The 17,397-nt window shown below is 44.0% G+C and overlaps 1 protein-coding gene across 1 annotated transcript in view; it reads right to left on the bottom strand.

Annotated features, from left to right (window-relative positions):
• Nucleotides 1–17,397, bottom strand: part of LOC125152580 (zinc finger protein 234-like) — a 45,464-nt gene that overhangs the window by 15,806 nt on the left and 12,261 nt on the right. Inside the window, exons 5-7 of the mRNA XM_047834658.1 lie at nucleotides 11,299–12,690; nucleotides 3,562–3,721; nucleotides 1,987–2,051 (exon numbers count right to left, since the gene is read on the bottom strand). Coding sequence (XP_047690614.1) covers nucleotides 1,987–2,051; nucleotides 3,562–3,721; nucleotides 11,299–12,690 — 1,617 coding nt within the window. The remainder of the gene's footprint in view (nucleotides 1–1,986; nucleotides 2,052–3,561; nucleotides 3,722–11,298; nucleotides 12,691–17,397) is intronic.

Below are 17,397 nucleotides of genomic sequence, written 5' to 3'. Positions count from 1 at the left end.
GCTCAACTCTTGATCATATGAGCCCCACAACGGGTGTAGAGGTTACTTAAAAATCGTTAAAAAAAGGGGCGCCTGGGTGGCTCAGTCGATTAAGCCTCTGACTTCAGCTCAGGTCATGAAGTCACAGTTCATGAACTCGAGCCCCGCGTCGGGCTCTGTGCTGTCAGTTCAGAGCCTGAAGCTTGCTTTGGATTCTGTGTCTCCCTCTCTGCCCCTCCCCTGCTTGTGTTCTGTCTCTCCCTCTCTCTCTCTCAAAAATAAAGAAACATTAAAAAAAATTTTTTTTAAATCGTAAACAAAATTTCCATAGTTAAAATACATCAGAAGTTACACACAGAAAAATATGATCATTGTGTAAAATGTTCATAAACAAACATACAAATATACACAACCACCAAATAGAAATTCATTAAAAGCTTCACAGTTATTATCTTTACATCCTTGATTACCAGGTAATTAAAATTTTTTCCAGAGCGCCTGGTGGCTCAGTCGGTTAAGTGTCCGACTTCGGCCCAGGTCATGATCTCACGGTTCCCGAGTTCAAGCCCCGCGTAGGGCTCTGTGCTGACAGCTCGGAGCCTGGAGCCTGCTTACGATTCTGTGTCTCCTCCCTCTCTGTCTCTCCCGCACTCACACTCTCTCTCTCAAAAAGTAAACATTTAGGGGCGCCTGGGTGGCGCAGTCGGTTAAGCGTCCGACTTCAGCCAGGTCACGATCTCGCTGTCCGTGAGTTCGAGCCCCGCGTCGGGCTCTGGGCTGATGGCTCAGAGCCTGGAGCCTGTTTCCAATTCTGTGTCTCCCTCTCTCTCTGCCCCTCCCCCGTTCATGCTCTGTCTCTCTCTGTCCCAAAAATAAATAAACGTTGAAAAAAAAAAAAAAATTTAAAAAAGTAAACATTTAAAAAATTTCTTAAAAAATAAAATAATTTTTCCCTCATATTTCTGTGTTTTTTGATTGTTCCATAATGATACAGTTCTTTAAGGAGGCACGTGGGTGGCTCAGTCGGTTAGGTGTCCGACTCTTAGTTTCAGCTCAGGTCATGTCTCATGGTTTCATGGGTTTGGGCCCCTATATTGGGCTATGTGCTGGCACTGCTGAGCCTACTTGGGATTCTCTCTTTCCCTCCCCCACTCACAATGCCTCTGTCTCTCTCAAAATACATAAATCAACTTCAAAAAAAAAAGAATAAAGCATATTACTAGTAATAAGCAGAATAAAATAGTTCACAATGCTTTTAAAAACTCAGAAAAATCAAAGCCCGTTAGCCTTGCTTTTAAGGTCCTCCAGACCCAAGTACTAACTACCCCAGGGTCTGATGCCTGCTGGTTCCTACAGCTGCAGAACATGCTCAAGAGATTAGCAACCTGAGCTCTGGACTCAGGCTGCCTTCATTCCAACCCCAGTTCAGCCTCTTACTAGGTGGGGACTGTGGGCAAATCACTTATGCTCCCTGGGTCTCAATCTCATTTTATTGACTAGGAAAAAAAAAAAAAAAAAAGGCAGAATTTCTTCACATAGCTGTGGTGTGGCCCAATATATTTATTTGTATAAAACCATCATGGTTGAGGTTGGCAATTAAGGATTATTACTAAGACCCATGCCCAATTACACAACCTATACATTATCTAATTGATGTGACTATCGTAAAAGAAAAATGCCCAGGGGCCCCTGGGTGGCTCAGTCCGTTAAGCGTCTGACTCCTGATTTCTGCTCAGGTCATGATCTCAGGTAGGGAGAATGAGCAACCCCCCTCCTTCTCCCAGGCCGTGACAGGCTCTGTGCTGACAGCAGGGGACCTGCTTGGGATTCTCTCTCTCCCTCTCGCTCCCCCTCCCCAACTCACCCACACACGCTTTCTCTCAAAATAAATAAACATTAAAAAGAAAGAAAGAAAGAAAGAAAGAAAGAGAGAGAGAAAGAAAAGAAAGAAAGAAAGAAAGAAAGAAAGAAAGAAAGAAAGAAAGAAAGATGCCAAATCCCACTCACGTGGAACTTTGCTGTCAGTAGCCAGGGGAGTCACTCTTTCCACCTCTGTGCAGCCCTTTCTGAGAAATCAGGCTGGGGAAGAAAAATATAATGTCATGAAATGCCATGATCATGTCACTGTCCTCAATAACAGTGCAATCTAGGGGGGCGCCTGGGGTGACTCAGCTGGTTGGTTGTGCAAGAGACTCTTGATTTCGCCTCAGGTCGTGATCCCAGGGTTGTGGAGCCTGTTAAGATTCTCTCTCTCCCTGTGCTCCTCTCCCCAACTCATGCATCCTCTCTCTCTCTCTCTCTCTCTCTCTAAAATAATAATAATAATAATAATAATGCAATCTGGAAGCAACCCTCATCACCAACTAGACCCCAAGACCTGACATCTAACGCCCACCTGCTTGCACTCACCCACCTATGTCTTACATTTTCCCTTAAGCTCTCTTTTCTAGCTTACCTCTTAACTCCGGCGAATGAAACCGGAAACCACCTCAGGTGATGACAACTGCCCTGACAAGACCTGCCGCAGACCCAGACCACCCAGAACTTCTGCGCTAGAACCCCAACTCGTGCCTGCACAGAAGGACCATGGAGTGGCTTCTGGACTGACCTACAATTACCTTTACCTCATTATAATCCTAAAATTTCTGCCCAAGGAGGAGCCTCAGCCTCACGTACATAACACACAACATATAGGCATGTTTCCTTAGGGCGCATGCTCATCCCTATGCCTGCCTCTACATACCATGACAAGCCTTCCCTATCTAAATATCCATCCTAACCCTAAACAAAAGGAAGCCATCCACCCTCTTTTGGGGATTCCCGGCTGCGGAAGCTATTCCCCTGTGATTTCCTTCTTTGCTTGCAAATCAAAGTTTTCTTTATGCAACAACTCAATCTGGTAAGGTTTCTGAGTCACCAAGATGGGAACTCAACCTTAGTTCCATTACTACCCACACCTTCTGAAAAGAGAGATTAGAAGGGGCCCAGGATGGGGTGCCTGAGTGGCTCAGTCAGTTGAGCGTCCGGCTTCCGCTCAGGTCATGATCTCACAGTTTGTGGGTTCGAGCCCCACATTAGGCTCTGTGCTGATGGCTTAGAGCCTGGAGCCTGCTTCGAACTCTGTGTCTCCCTCTCTCTCTGCCCCTCCCCCACTCATGCTCTGTCTCTCTCCCCAAAACAAATAAAAACATTAAAAAAAAAATTTTTTTTTTTTAAAGACGGAGCCCAGGATGATCCAGCAACCTGATCCACCAGGAATCAGAGAAGAGCAAAGATCACCGCAGTTGGACATGTGACCCTAACCTGGGGACTTGACTGATGCTCGGGAAATTAATACCAAAAAGAGATCACCATTCACCATACGCCAGGAGCTGTTTTGAGATTTTTATTTCCACAGCCATAGCTGGCGAGCGGCGGCGGGGTGGGGAGGAGGGGGCAAGAGCATCTGGCTTTGGGGAGGTCCCAAACAGACCCCATTTGGTCCCTCGCTGCTGACAAAATCCGAAGGCAGAGAATCTAGTCCAGGTGAATAAGAAAAGAATTTATCTCAGTAAGGCGAACGCCAAAAGACTGCAGACTAACGGCTCCAAGACTGTCTTCAAAGTGCCTGAAAATACGTCCAGGTTTATACAAGCAAAAGGTGGGGTGAAGGCGGGCGGGTACTGCAGGTGGGCAGCGAAGGTCAAATGGATTACTATCTTGGGGTCAATCACAAACGGGGTCTTGCTGGCGCAGGGCAGCCCTTACGGCTTGAGGGGTTAGTTTAGGTTCTCACCAGGGGCTGCTTTGCCCTCAAGGCTGTGCCACCTGCGCCAAGAGACAAGCTGGAAAGAAGCCAACCAGAAAGTTTGAGGTCAAAATGGAGGCAGCTGAAGTCCTCTTTCACCACCTCTTACAATCCTGAACACCAGGATGCACAGGCACGCGTGGGTGTAGGGAGGCGGACGGGGCGAGCGGAGACAAGCAGAAACTCAAGCCAGGCCATAGGTGACCCCACCCCACGCCCCACCCCGGGCCTCGGGACCCACCACGAACGCAGAGACTCCCCCAGAGACGCACACCACTGCCTTCCGCCCCGCTAATACCTGCGTGCTCCGCTCAGGCTTTTTTTCCCCCCTAAGTCGCCCTGTCGCTGCAGGTTCCAAGCACAGATTCAGGAAGTTTGGAAGCGCTGGGAGAGGCGGAACTGACGCACCGCTCCCATAGAAAATTCAGGAGCAACCTCCCACTCCCCCAGCGGAAGTGCCCGCGAGAACCTGGAGCTTCTGGACTACATCTCCCAGGATGCACCAGACCCGCCTTCCTGAGCGGAAGTGAGCGCGACTACACGGAGCGCGGGGACTACATCTCCCAGAATGCTAAAGGCAAAAGGTTCTCAGGCTCGCGCTCCTAAACAAGTTGCGGCTGCTGGAAGCTCTTTGTCTACGCTTCCCCAAATGCCAGAAAGGAAGGGGTCACGCAGTCCCGACTTCCTAGGTGGTAATACGGGTTTCCATGTTAAGAGTCTGTGTTACCTCTCTGCCTGAGTCCTCAGCGAAATTATTCCATGGACACGACTTCCGAATTCGAAATGCCTCCAATTGTGACAGGAGTGTTGTTGGAAAGGGATTAGGTGAGGAGGTGCAATCTTCAAGAAATTAACGGGGAATGATTGCTTAAGGGACACTAGACGACTGAGAGGGGGAGGATGTTTAATGTAATCTGACGATATGAGGCCAAAACAGAGTTCAAAGAATGGGTGAGGGAGAATTATTCGGGAGGGGCGGTGAGAAGCGAGGAGGTTACCCGCTTCTACTCCAGACACACCACAGACTTGGGAGGAATTTAGGGCCCAAGTGGAAGCTTGTCCTCATGGAAAAGCACGCTTCCCTCATTTAAACTGTATATTAAAATTATTATCCCGGGGTGCCTGGGTGGCTCAGCAGGTTGAGCATGTGATTCTTGATTTTGGCTCGGGTCATGATCTCAGGGTGGTGGGATCCGGCCCCACGTTGGCCTCTGCGCTGATCAGGGAGCCTGCTTGGGATTCTCTTCTTTTGCCCCTCCCCTATGTGTGCGCTCTCGCTCACTCTCTCTCTAAAATAAATTTTTTAAAAAATTATTATCCCTACTTGGGAGGTGAACATGTCAAGCTTCTGTGAAGTTACAAAATTGTCCAGTATCTCAAAGCAAGGGTAATAGCTGCAGAACTTGACATTGGAGTTATTCTGACACCCAAAGCCCATGATTTAAAGGCAAATCACGGAGGAGGATTCTGTAGGTGAGAGAGCATATTTTAGTATTGAGTTTTTTCCTTTATACTTTCTGATAAAAATATCTTATATTTTATAGTTATTTTATTGCATATAGTTAATTTTAAAAGATGTATGTTACTAAAAACTAAAAATCGTATGAAGCAAAATAAGAAAAATGCACCTAGAATCCTTCCTCCTGAAGATAAAAATTGTCTCCCCATAAACATATATCAATATATATCTATATCTAGCTATCAACATATATATTTAATTTTTATTTATTTATTTTTTTTAAGAATTTTTTTAATGTTTATTTGTTTCTAAGAGAGACAGATGAGCTGGGGAGGGGCAGAGAGAGAGGGAGACACAGAATCGGAAGCAGGCTCCAGGCTCTGAGCTGTCAGCACAGAGCCCGACGCGGGGCTCGAACTCACTGACTGTGAGATCATGACCTGAGCTGAAGTCGGACACTCAACTGACTGAGCCACCCAGGCGCCCCTATATTTAATTTTTAAAATGAAGTCTCAGGGTGCCTGGGTGGTTCAGTTGGTTGAGTGTCTCGCTCTTGATTTTGGCTCAGGCCATGATCTCACGGTGGTGAGATCAAGCCCTTTGTCAGGGTCTGTGCTGGGTGTGGAGCCTACTTAAGATTCTCTTTCTCCTTCTGCCCCTCTGACCACCCCCCACAAACACACAGTCTCTCTCTCTCTAAAAAAAAAGTAATTGAAAAATAAAATGAAGTCTCATGTTCTATATCTATATAAGCTGAACATTTTGTAATACCAGTTTTGAAAGTCTAGGGGCGCTTGGGTGGCTCAGTCGGTTAAGCATCCGACTTCAGCTCAGGTCATGATCTCGCCATCTGTGACTTTGAGCTCTGCGTCGGGCTCTGTGCTGACAGCTCGGAGCCTGGAATCTGCTTCAGATTCTTTGTCTCCCTCTCTCTCTGCCCCTCCCCTGCTCATGCTCTCTGTCTCAAAAATAAATAGAAACATTTAAAAATTTTTTTGAAAAAAGTCTAACTCCTTCCAAATGATGGCTGTGGAATGTTACACTGGATGGACTGAGAACTAAAAACGAAACAGCCCGACATCTGGAAGCTGGTGTAGCCCTCGAAGCTAGGCCATGTTAGTCTCCTTTGGACATAAATGAATCACAGAATACCATCCTCGAATGAGCGTTCTCTGAGACCATGGTAAAGTGAGACGAAACAAGTCCCCTTCTTAATTTTGTTGAGATGCACACAAAAACGAGGTCACTGTGCCATCACACAATGCCTAACATCCCTTTTTTGCTAGATGGGTGACTGCTACTTCTTTGTCACTTGGACCTTTATTCTTGTTCCAGGCTGCCTTCCCAAAAGGTAACACCTGTTGAAATACTCACTCTTAGAATTCCTCCTGCTTTCCGACGGTAGTTCATCTCCAGGAACCCTGCTTCTTTAGGCCTTCCCTAAACCACCCAAACAGAGCTCAAATCCTAGAATAGATTCTTTCTGACACCCTCTTTCTCTCGTGACGCTTCATGGTTTTCCCTGGTGGGTGTACTCCACTGCAACAAATAATAAGCCCAACTTGTCCAACTACTGGTGTGTTTCTGGATGAATTAAGCGTTTTGGCACATCCCCTGAGGAGTAGTAGGTTTGCTATTATATATGGTCCTTAGGCCTGCTTGCAAGGCTGGATTTCGGCTGGTGTCAGGGAACATGGATTTGGGAAGACTTACTCCGTCCATCACTGGTCAGAGCTGATCACTGTGTCTCAACTGCGCAACAAGGTTTCTTTTGAACATCTGCTTTCTCTGTTGAAGGTTTGAATTTGTCACGTGCTAAGTAGATGGCGCCTACATGACCAGCCCTCATTAAGAACCCTAGGTTCTCAGGGGCGCCTGGGTGGCTCAGTCGGTTAGGCGTCCGACTTCGGCTCAAGTCATGATTTCACAGCTCGTGGGTTCGAGCCCCGCGTCGGGCTCTGTACTGACAGCTCAGAGCCGGGAGCCTGCGTCAGCTTCTGTGTCTCCCTCTCTCTCTGCCCCTCCTCCACTCACACGGTCTGTGTCTCTCAAAAATGAATAAACATTAAAAAAAGAAAAATAAACAAAAACAAGAACCCTAGGTTCTCAGGGGTGCCTGGGTAGCTCAGTGGGTTGAGCATCCGACTTTGGCTCAGGTCATGATCTCAGTTTGTGAGTTCAAATCCCACATTGGGCTTGCTCCTGTCAGTGCAGAGTCCACTTCGCATCCTCTGTCCCCCTCTGTCCCTGTGCCTCCCCCACTCATGCTATCAAAAATGAATATTTTTTTTTTAAAGAATCCCTTTTGAAACCCCTTTCTTTTGTAGTCCTATTGTAGGCATTTCACACATGTATTCTTTCACTGAAATATAGTCCTAAATCCAACTATATTCTGTGTCCTCTCAGCAAGTCACAGAACCTGAAGGTGGTAGAAGGGACCCTCAAGCCACTATGCAAACTGAGATAGCATGGATCGCAGTATCTAGTATTCTGTGGAGATACAGCCCAGAAAATTGATTATGAAAATGAATCTATTAGATACACTTTGTAAGTAAACCCCTCAGTCAATACACTTAAAATAACACCATGGCATCCACGGAGTGTGGAATGGCATCCAAAGCTTCTTTCTCCTTAGAGGCTCCAATGCTATAATGCTCTGTAAGACCCCTACCCATGCACATTTTTTTCTTCAAAGCATTTTTCTTAACCTCCACAACATAACTACTTTACTATCTCCAGTATTTGCCTGCTCCCTGGCTTATGCCTCAAGATGAATCTTGTGCATCAACAACAAACATGGCTGACCATACTCATTAGTTTATCTGTGAATACAAATTGTGTCTTATTCCTTAGTTTTGATCTTATCTGCCATATGATAATGCAGAACAATCTTAGTAGGTGACCCAACTATAAGGGACTCCTAATCATCTTTCAAATTCTATTGTAATTTGCCAGTTTGATCAAATTGATGTTCACTGAGAAATAACACACAGTAGAATTACAGAATGGAAAACGCCACCAAATACTCCTTGCCAAAGAATATAATTTAGAGTATCCATTTCTATGTTATGTATGTATATAAACACATAATACACAGAGTTATGAATTTATTACACTATGAAGGCTATGGTCTGATTTCACAAAGCTTTTGTTATGTTCTTCTCCTGGTATTACATGTCCTTGACATTAATTTAATGGCCCCATGTTATTATGGGAATATATGAAATTTAAACAAATTCTTATTGAACACTTGTTATTTCCATTGTTAAAACTCTGTGACGTTATTGATGTGGTATTCATCTTTTCATTGTTTGAATCTCATAGTATGTTCCTATAGTATGATTTCCAGATCGAAGTTGCATGTCACACATTCTGAAATATACTGCTTTTCAAAAAAATGTTTTTATTGTCACCAAGAAAAACATATAACTGTCATTTCTGCACCCTGTAGTTAATGTATTTGATGCAATCACCAAATCCCAAATTTTTCTAGTATTTATTTTCATGGGGATGAGGGGAAAATATGGGAAGCTGACAAATTAAATGTCCTTCAAATTGGCATAAATTTCTACCACAGAAGTTTGATTTAAAAAAAAACCCTACAATTAGAAGGCAATCATATCAAAGACTACATGGAAATGCAGAAATTTAAAACTCAATGACAAATTCAAAATTAAGAAAAATGTTTTTATCACTACTATATAAATCTGATGTTTTTAGTGTTTCTTTGAACCCTTGCCTTAACTTTGTTGAGAAAATTCAATTAAGATATGTGCAGTGGCCAGTTATTGTGAAGTTAAATTGTTTCAGTCTGCAGTGTGAGAAAAATCACAAGAGTTCAACTGCTACTGCGTAAACCAATGGGATATGAGATCAAGACATGAAAAATAAGAACTCAACCTCAGAACACAGGCTGATAGCCAGAGCCAACCATAATAGGAAACTACCAAAATAATGCTGTGGAACACAGTACTCAGTGTATTTCTGCATTTCAACTATTTGTTCCTCAGAATTATTTATTAGTTTTTTGCTGGTTTCCTTTTCCAGATACAATTTGTAAAGATTGCACATTTTGCCTCTTAGGTTCATTTAAAATATTTTATCACTTTTTGCCATTTTAACAAATATGTATCTTGGTGTGGACATCCTTGGGCTGATTTTTTGGGTGGATCTCTGCCTCCTGGATCTGGTTATGTTTCCTTCCTCACATTAGGTAAGTTTTCAGCTATTATTTCTTCAGGTAAAATTTCTGCCCCCTTTTCTCTTCTTTTGGGGTCCCTTTAATGCAAATGTTACTATGCTATTATGCTTAATGGAGTCATTGAGTTCCCTATCCTCAATCTCCATGATTTTCTTCCTCTCATTTGTGTGGCTTACTTTCCATTACTCTGTCTTCCAGGACATTCATTCATTCCTGTTTCATCTCACCTTCTTATCCCATCAAGTGCATTTTTAATTTATTGTGTTCATCTCTGCTTGGTTCTTTTTAATCTATTAAGGGTCTCAGTGATGTCCTCCACTCTTCTCAAACCAAGTGAGTATCTGTGATCATTACTTTAAATTCTCTGTCTGGAATATTACTTATATCCATTTCGCTTAGGTCTCTTGCTGTGGTTTGGTCCTGTACTTTCATTTGGGAGATATTCCCATCTCATTTTGTCTCCATGTCTATTTCTGCATATTAGGAAAGTCAGCTGTGTCTCTTGCTCTTGAAGGTAATGCCCTTATGAAGAACAAGTCCTGTAGTGCCCTGCAGTGCACGGTCTCCTGTTTCCTGGGACCTGTCGCTTCAGGGGCAGGGTCTCCTATGTGTGTTGCCTGTGCCCCAGTGCTGTGTCCTGGGCTCTTTTTATTCAGTCTGGTCACCTGCAGAGGCTCTCTTTGCCTATTGTGGGCAGTGTTTGGTCCCAGCTGGGTAGAGCCCATTTTAATGATATGTGCTGGTCTGTTTGTGAAATGAGACCTGTTGAAGCTGCCACCTCTAGAACTGATGTTCTGCAAAACACACAGGTCAGGAGACAAGGTAGGCTTGCTCTGGTCTTCACAGTGCCGGGACTGAAGCAGGTGTGATTGGGGAAGGCAGACCCACCAGAGCACAGGGGGGCAGGGGCTGGTGTAACCAAGTTAGGTAAGGAGTGTGGGCGCCGTGCTGGTTCCAGCAGGTACCCGTGTGCTTATGCTGGGGGGGCCAGGGAGGGAAATGGTTCCCTCCTTTGTTCCCAAAGGAGTGTCCCCATGATCCCTGCTCTCCAGGCCACACTCAGTAAATTGCTGTCCCTGCTGTCTGCCCCTGGCATTTGCCAAACTTGATTCCTGGTTGTGTCTCCACCTGCTGTTCATCGTGCTCTCCCAGAGCCCAGCCCACAGATACTGGAAATCCAGGCTTTAAGTCCAGCTGGCTGCTAAGAACTCATGCCATTTGGCCCCTCTCGCTTTCAAAGCCAAGTGTTACAGGGATTCATCTTCCCCATGTGGGCTCCCCAGTGTGACAGTCTGTTTTTTGTCTTCTCTACACCACTGGTTCCTTCCCCTCCACAGACGGCCAGTCTGGCTCACTCCCAAACTGCATCTTTGCCCTTCCTACCTTCTCTGATATGGCCTCTTTTACACCTTTAGATGTTGACTTTGTTCTGCCAGTGTCGGGGTCAATTTCTGGGTTATTTACGCTGATGTGAGTGTTGTCTAGTTGCATCGATGAGAGGAGAGGAGCTTAGCGTCCTCCTACTCCACAATCTTCCCTAATTCTCTCTTCCTTTTGATTCATTTAACAAATGTGTACTAAGTGCATACACAGAGTGCTATTCAATGCTGATTGTATAGATTCAGCAGCAAACAAACTCCCTGCCCTCATGAAGCTTCTATTTCAGGGGACATCGATTTTAACATGCACCATTAGAATCTGATAAAGGCCTAAAGAAATTGTTATATTTAGGCCTTTTTCTGGAGTGATAGCTACAACTGCCAAGGTTCTTGTACCTTGTACACTGCACCACTTATGTGACCTTGGGATCACCAGGATGCATTCAGCTACGGCTGAAACATTCACTTTAATGAAACAAATGTTTTCCCTCCTATGAGACAGAATGAGATTTATCCTCAACGTGGATTCTGTGATGAATTTTAACATACGAACTTGAACTGAACTGCTTACTGCATATCTCACACTTGTAAGGTTTCTCCCCTGTGTGAACTCTCTGATGAGATTTTAAATGTCCAGATTGACTGAAGACCTTACCACACACATTACATTTGTACGGTTTCTCTCCAGTGTGGACTCTCTGATGAACTTTAAGATTTGAGGTCCTAGTGAAGTGCTTACCACATGTCCTACAGGTGTATGGGTTCTCTCCCAAATGGACACTCTGGTGCACATCAAGATCCAAGCTCGTCTTGTAGCCCTTCCCACATTCCTCACATTTGTATGGCTTTTCTCTGGTGTGGACTTTCTGATGAGCTTGCAGGCACGATTTCTGACCAAATCCCTTCCCACATTCTTCACATGTGAATGGTTTTTCTCCACTGTGGACTCGCTGATGTGTCAAAAGAGGTGAGACCCACCTGAAGCTCTTCCCACATTCCTTACAATTGTAAGGTTTCTCCTCTGTGTGGAACCTCCGATGATAATAAAGATGTGTCCTAGAAAAGAAGCTCTTTCCACATTCTTCACATTTGTATGGTTTCTGTCCCATGTGGACCTTCTTATGGATACGAAGACGTGAACGCCAAGTGTAGGACTTCCCACACTCCTCACACTTGTATGGTTTTTCTCCCGTGTGGACCACACAATGACTATTAAGTGCTGATCTACGACGGAAGTTCTTACCACAGATATCACACTTGAATGGCTTCTCCCCGGTGTGGACTCTCTGATGGTCCTGAAGATGGCAAGCATTAATGAAGGCCTTTCCACATCCCTCACACTTATAAAGTTTCTCTCCTGAGTGTAACCTGCAATGATTACTAAGTTCTGATCTACGACTGAAGCCTTTCCCACATTCCCCACATTTGAATGGCTTCCCTATGGTGTGGATTTTCTGATGAGTTTGCAGGCATGAGCTCTGACTGAATTCCTTACCGCACTCCTCACACCTATACCGCTTCTCTCCCAGGTGAACTCTCTGATGAACACGAAGCGCGGAGCTATAAAAGAAGCATTTCCCACAATCGCGACATGTGTGAGACTTCTCCCCTGAGTTTATGTGTTGGAGATCACAGTGGGAGGTATCACTAAAGATCTTTTTGCAGTCATTTCCCAGGGAAGTCGTCTGGCCTGTGTGGGTTATAGACCGTGCTGCCTCAACGTGGCTGGGTAAATCCCATTGTCTGTGGAATTGAGAAGTCTTTATCATGGAGTCGTGACACCAGGTTAAGTCATCTGCAATATGCTGCCAGATTTGCCAGCAGGAAAGTTCTTCATGTGGTTCCACTTTAGGAATAGTCTCCATCTTGTGTTGGATTTTGTCTCCTAAAAGACAAAGAATGCAGAGATGTGGGCAAATGAAGGCTTTGTTCGGTGTCCTCAAGGTTTAACAGTTAGGAAAGAGCATGAGAGTTTAATGAACCCAGGGAATATTCCCTACATCCTTCTAGTGTGTACCATGGTCTCTGGTTTAAACGCCTACAGAAACCAAGAGGTAATCCAGTAGGGTCCTATCCACTAAGCACCAATGAAACAAATTTAGAATCATGCCAAGCCTCATATGTAATGGACAAGTTAGAAATCAAAGAATTAACAAAAATGATAATGATACATATTAATTTTGTGACTTCCACTCAATTTCATAAATCGCTGTAAATTCTTAAATAGTAAAATATGCAGCAAATAAGTTATATAAACAACGAGGCCTGGGGCGCCTGGGTGGCGCAGTCGGTTAAGTGTCCGACTTCAGCCAGGTCACGATCTCACGCTCCATGAGTTCGAGCCCCGCGTCAGGCTCTGGGCTGATGGCTCGGAGCCTGGAGCCTGTTTCCGATTCTGTGTCTGCTTCTCTCTCTGCCCCTCCCCCATTCATGCTCTGTCTCTCTCTATCCCAAAAATAAATAAACGTTGAAAAAAAAAAATTAAAAAAAAAAACAACAACGAGGCCTGTCCTCAACATCAAAGAGACAGTTCTAAGCCCCTGGAATGTCATGCCTGAGATGAGCGCAATAGGGACTTCGGTCACATTAGATTACTTTAACAGTATGATTTAGGGATGACACTGACCACACCAGAAAAACTAAGAACATGATGTTGGGCGGGGCTTTCAATCACCTGGTAGCGTGGACCAAGAGACTGAGAATAACCATATGAAACCATACAGTCTATACTGAATGGTCATGTGACAGAGCTCCAATAATTACTCTGGACACTGAGGATCACATGAGTTCCCCTAATTGCCAATATCCTGTGTATAACTGTACACTTTCATTTTGAAAAGTAACACAATAACAAGTCCCTGAGTCTATGGAGACAAGACAATGGAAACTGCATATGGTACTTCTCTAAACTCTCTCTCCTATGCTTTTTCTCATGCCTTTCCTATAATGAACTAAGCATAACAGCTTTCAGTGAATTCTGCCAGCCCTTTTAGAAAATTATTCAATCTGAAGGCAATTTTGGGAACCCCTCAAACTTTTAGTTGGTGTCAAGTACAGGAGGTCTGTGTGAACTGTCCCTCGAAACCTTACAGTTGCTTAGACTCTTTGCAATCCTACATATCAAGCACCCAGAACTGATTATATCTATATGTTCTAAGTATTCCCGCAAATTCTACACAGTATGTGTAACTCATCTTATTTTTGTGCTAATATATGTAGTAACTTAATTAAGATACCTGAAATTAAAAAGGGACAGGAAACTGCAGTTTTACTGTGAGGTCAGAAATTTGTACCCCACAGGAATACAAGGAGGGTGGTGTTCCTAATGAAAGAACTGGAAGATGGCAAGAACCGCGAGGGGTGGAAAGGATACATAAAGGCTTATGCACCGGTTTCTTCTGAGGCTTCTGGACTGTCTCATACTAAACAGTGTGGAAAATCTTTGGATGTAGAATATTAGGCTTTCACATGAGTTTTTCTGACTGAAAACTAAAGCCTTTTAGTTGGCTGTAAAATAAATTTAAAATCATTTAATAAGCATTTAGAAAAAAAGGGACAGAAATCATCAGAGTATCATTATTCATAGGAATGGGGTGATTGCAAGAATTCTTATAAAGTCGTACACATAAATCTACACACAAATGAAATGTTTCTTTTGGGTACACTGAAAGATGCATTTCCTAGTAGGGCTTGTGCTCTAGAAAGTTTGAAAACTTAGTTCAGGAACTCAGCAAGTCTATAATTAAAGCGTTCAAATGGAAAGTCCTAAGGGCAAAAACTTGGAAAAATATTAATAGGTGTGTATGCACCTCTTGGTAGATGCTAGTGTGTGGTTATATTTAATAAACTGTCCCTTTAAAATAGTTTTCTTTGGTGTATCAGGGTGACTCAGTCGGTTAAGCATCCGACTTCGGCTCAGGTCATGATCTCATGGTTCGTGGGTTCAAGCCCTGCATCAGGATCTGTGCCCTCAGCTCAGAGCCTAGAGCCTGCTTCAGCTTTTGTGTCTCCCTCTCTCTGCCCCTCCCCTGCTCACATTTTGTGTGTGTGTGTGTGTGTGTGTGTGTGTGTCAAAAATAAATAAACATTAAAATAGTTTTCTTTGGGCGGGGGATATAAGAAGTCTCTCCGGGGCACCTGGATGGCTCAGTCGGTTAAGCATCTGACTTCAGCTCAGGTCATGATCTCACGGTCTGGGAGTTCGAGCCCCACGTTGGGCTCTGTGCTGACAGCTCAGAGCCTGGAGCCTGTTTCGGATTCTGTGTCTCCCTCTCTCTCTGACCCTCCCCCATTCATACTCTGTCTCTGTCTCAAAAATAAATAAACGTTAAAAAAAAAATTTAAAAAAAAAAAAAAAGTCTCTCCAAGGATGTGACAATTTTGAGTGGGCTGTTTCCTGATACTTTCCAGGTTATAATGTTCATCAATTGCAGATGAAACAATAGGCTTCATGATAAATGTATGGAAATCATGCGAAATGATTATTCTTTAATGGCTAAATTTGTAGAAAATAAAGGTGCAGAAATAGATACCTTAATTTTTGACCAAAATGATCAGGTATAGACAACATTCAGCTGTGTGACTGGGGTTACTTTCATCTTCTCCCTTTCTGGCACATGGAGAGGAAACTTGGCAACAGTGGGGTGGATGTAGGCTTTGTAAGATGCCAGTGCTCTGTAGATGGGCAAACTGTGCAAAACGAAACCTTTCAAGCTGATTACTATCTTGAGAGATCAGGAAGTTGAGATTTTTTTTTTTTCTCCACTTGTTGGGCAGCTATCTAGGAAAAGACATCAGAATCCTCATTTTAAAAAAAGATTTTCTTGGGGCGCCTGGGTGGCTCAGTCGGTTAAGCATACGATTCTTGGTTTGGGCTCAGGTCATGATCTCACAGTTCGGGAGTTTGAGCCCCGTGTTGGGCTCTGTGCTGACAGTGCAGAGCCTATTTGGGATTCTCTCTCTCTCTCCCTGTCTCTGCCCCTCCCCTGCTCATGCTGCCTCTGTCTCTTTAAAAATAAATAAACTTTTAAAATATTAAAAAAAAAAAAAAAGATGTTCTAGGGGTGCTTGGTTGGGTCAGTCAGTAAAGCACATGACTCTTGATCTTGGTGTTGTAAGTTCAAGCCCCACGTTGGGCGTAGAAATTACTTAAAAAAATATTTTTTTAAAAGAGAAGTATTTGAGGGGAAGAAGGAAGATGGCAATGGAATAAGAGTACCCATGGACTGTCCCATGAATACAAGTAGGTAACTATGAGACATCCTAAATACCCCAGAAATCAACCTGAACAATGGCAGCACAAACTCTGTAACTAAAGGTAGAGAAGAAGCCGCAGAGAAGTCAGGAAGTGTGGGGACACAGTTTGGGAGAGAAACGGATCATGGCTGCTGTGGTGAAGAGGGAGCTGTAGTTGTGGAGAAGGGGGTGAGACAGACGAGCACATGGGAGCGCACGGGGAAAATGAATCCCCACGGCAATTGGCTTGGAAAGCAAGAGGGGCCAAATTTCATGAGTTCTTGCAAGCAGCGGTGCTTAAAGCCTGGAGCTGTAAGTCAGCAGGCTTGGCTCGGGGACAGCCTGAAGTCTTTGGGGCTGCTCTTGGAAGGAAAGCAGGACAAACAGCCCATGGACATACAGCACGGAAACGGGAGATCTGAAGAGCACCTGGGGGGCACCTGAGTGGCTTAGTCGGTTAAGTGTCCGACTTCAGTTCAGGTCATGATCTCATGGTTTGCGGGTTCGAGCCCCACGTCGGGCTCTGTGCTGACAGCTCAGAGGTTGGAGCCTGCTTCGGATTCTGTGTCTCCCTCTCTTTGCCCCTCCCCTGCTCGTGCTCTGTCTGTCTCTGTCTCTGTCTCTCTCAAAAATGAATAAACATTAAAAATAAATAAATAAATGAAAGAAATAAAAAGCATACACATCAGTAAAGAAGAAGTCAAACTTTCACTATTTGCAGAAGCCATAATCCCCTATATAGGAAACCTGAAAGATTCCACCAAAAAACTGCCAGAACTGATAAATGAATTCAGTGGAGTCACACGATACAAATTCAATGTACAGAAATCCGTTGCGTTTCTACACACCAGTAATGAAGCAGCAGAAAAAGAAACTAAGGAATCAATCCCATTTACACATGCACTAAAAATAATGAGATACGTAGGAATTATGCTAACCAAAGAAGTGAAAGACCTATACTCTGAAAACTATAAAACACTGATGAAAGCAATCTACATATTTAACGCAATCTACATATTTAATGCAATCCCTATCAAAAGACCTGTCAGAATGGCTAAAATAAAAAACACAGAAGACAGCAAGTGTTGGTGAGGAGTTGTGTACTGTTGGTGGGAATGCAAACTGGTTCAGCCACTGTGGAAACAGTATGGGGGCTCCTCAGAAAGTTAAAAACAGAGCTAACCTACCATCCAGCAATTGCCCTACCAGCTATTCACCCAAAGAATATTAAAAAACTAGTTCAAAGGGATACGTGCATGCATCCCTATGTTTATAGCAGTGTTATTAACAATAGCCAAATTGTGGAAGCAGCCCAAGTGTCCATCAACCGGTAAATGGATAAAGATGTGGTATATAT

This window comes from Prionailurus viverrinus, chromosome E2 (assembly GCF_022837055.1).
Source record: "Prionailurus viverrinus isolate Anna chromosome E2, UM_Priviv_1.0, whole genome shotgun sequence".
Taxonomy (NCBI): Eukaryota; Metazoa; Chordata; class Mammalia; order Carnivora; family Felidae; genus Prionailurus; species Prionailurus viverrinus.
Note: the sequence above shows the minus strand (reverse complement) of the source record. Positions and strands in the feature narration are given on the sequence as shown.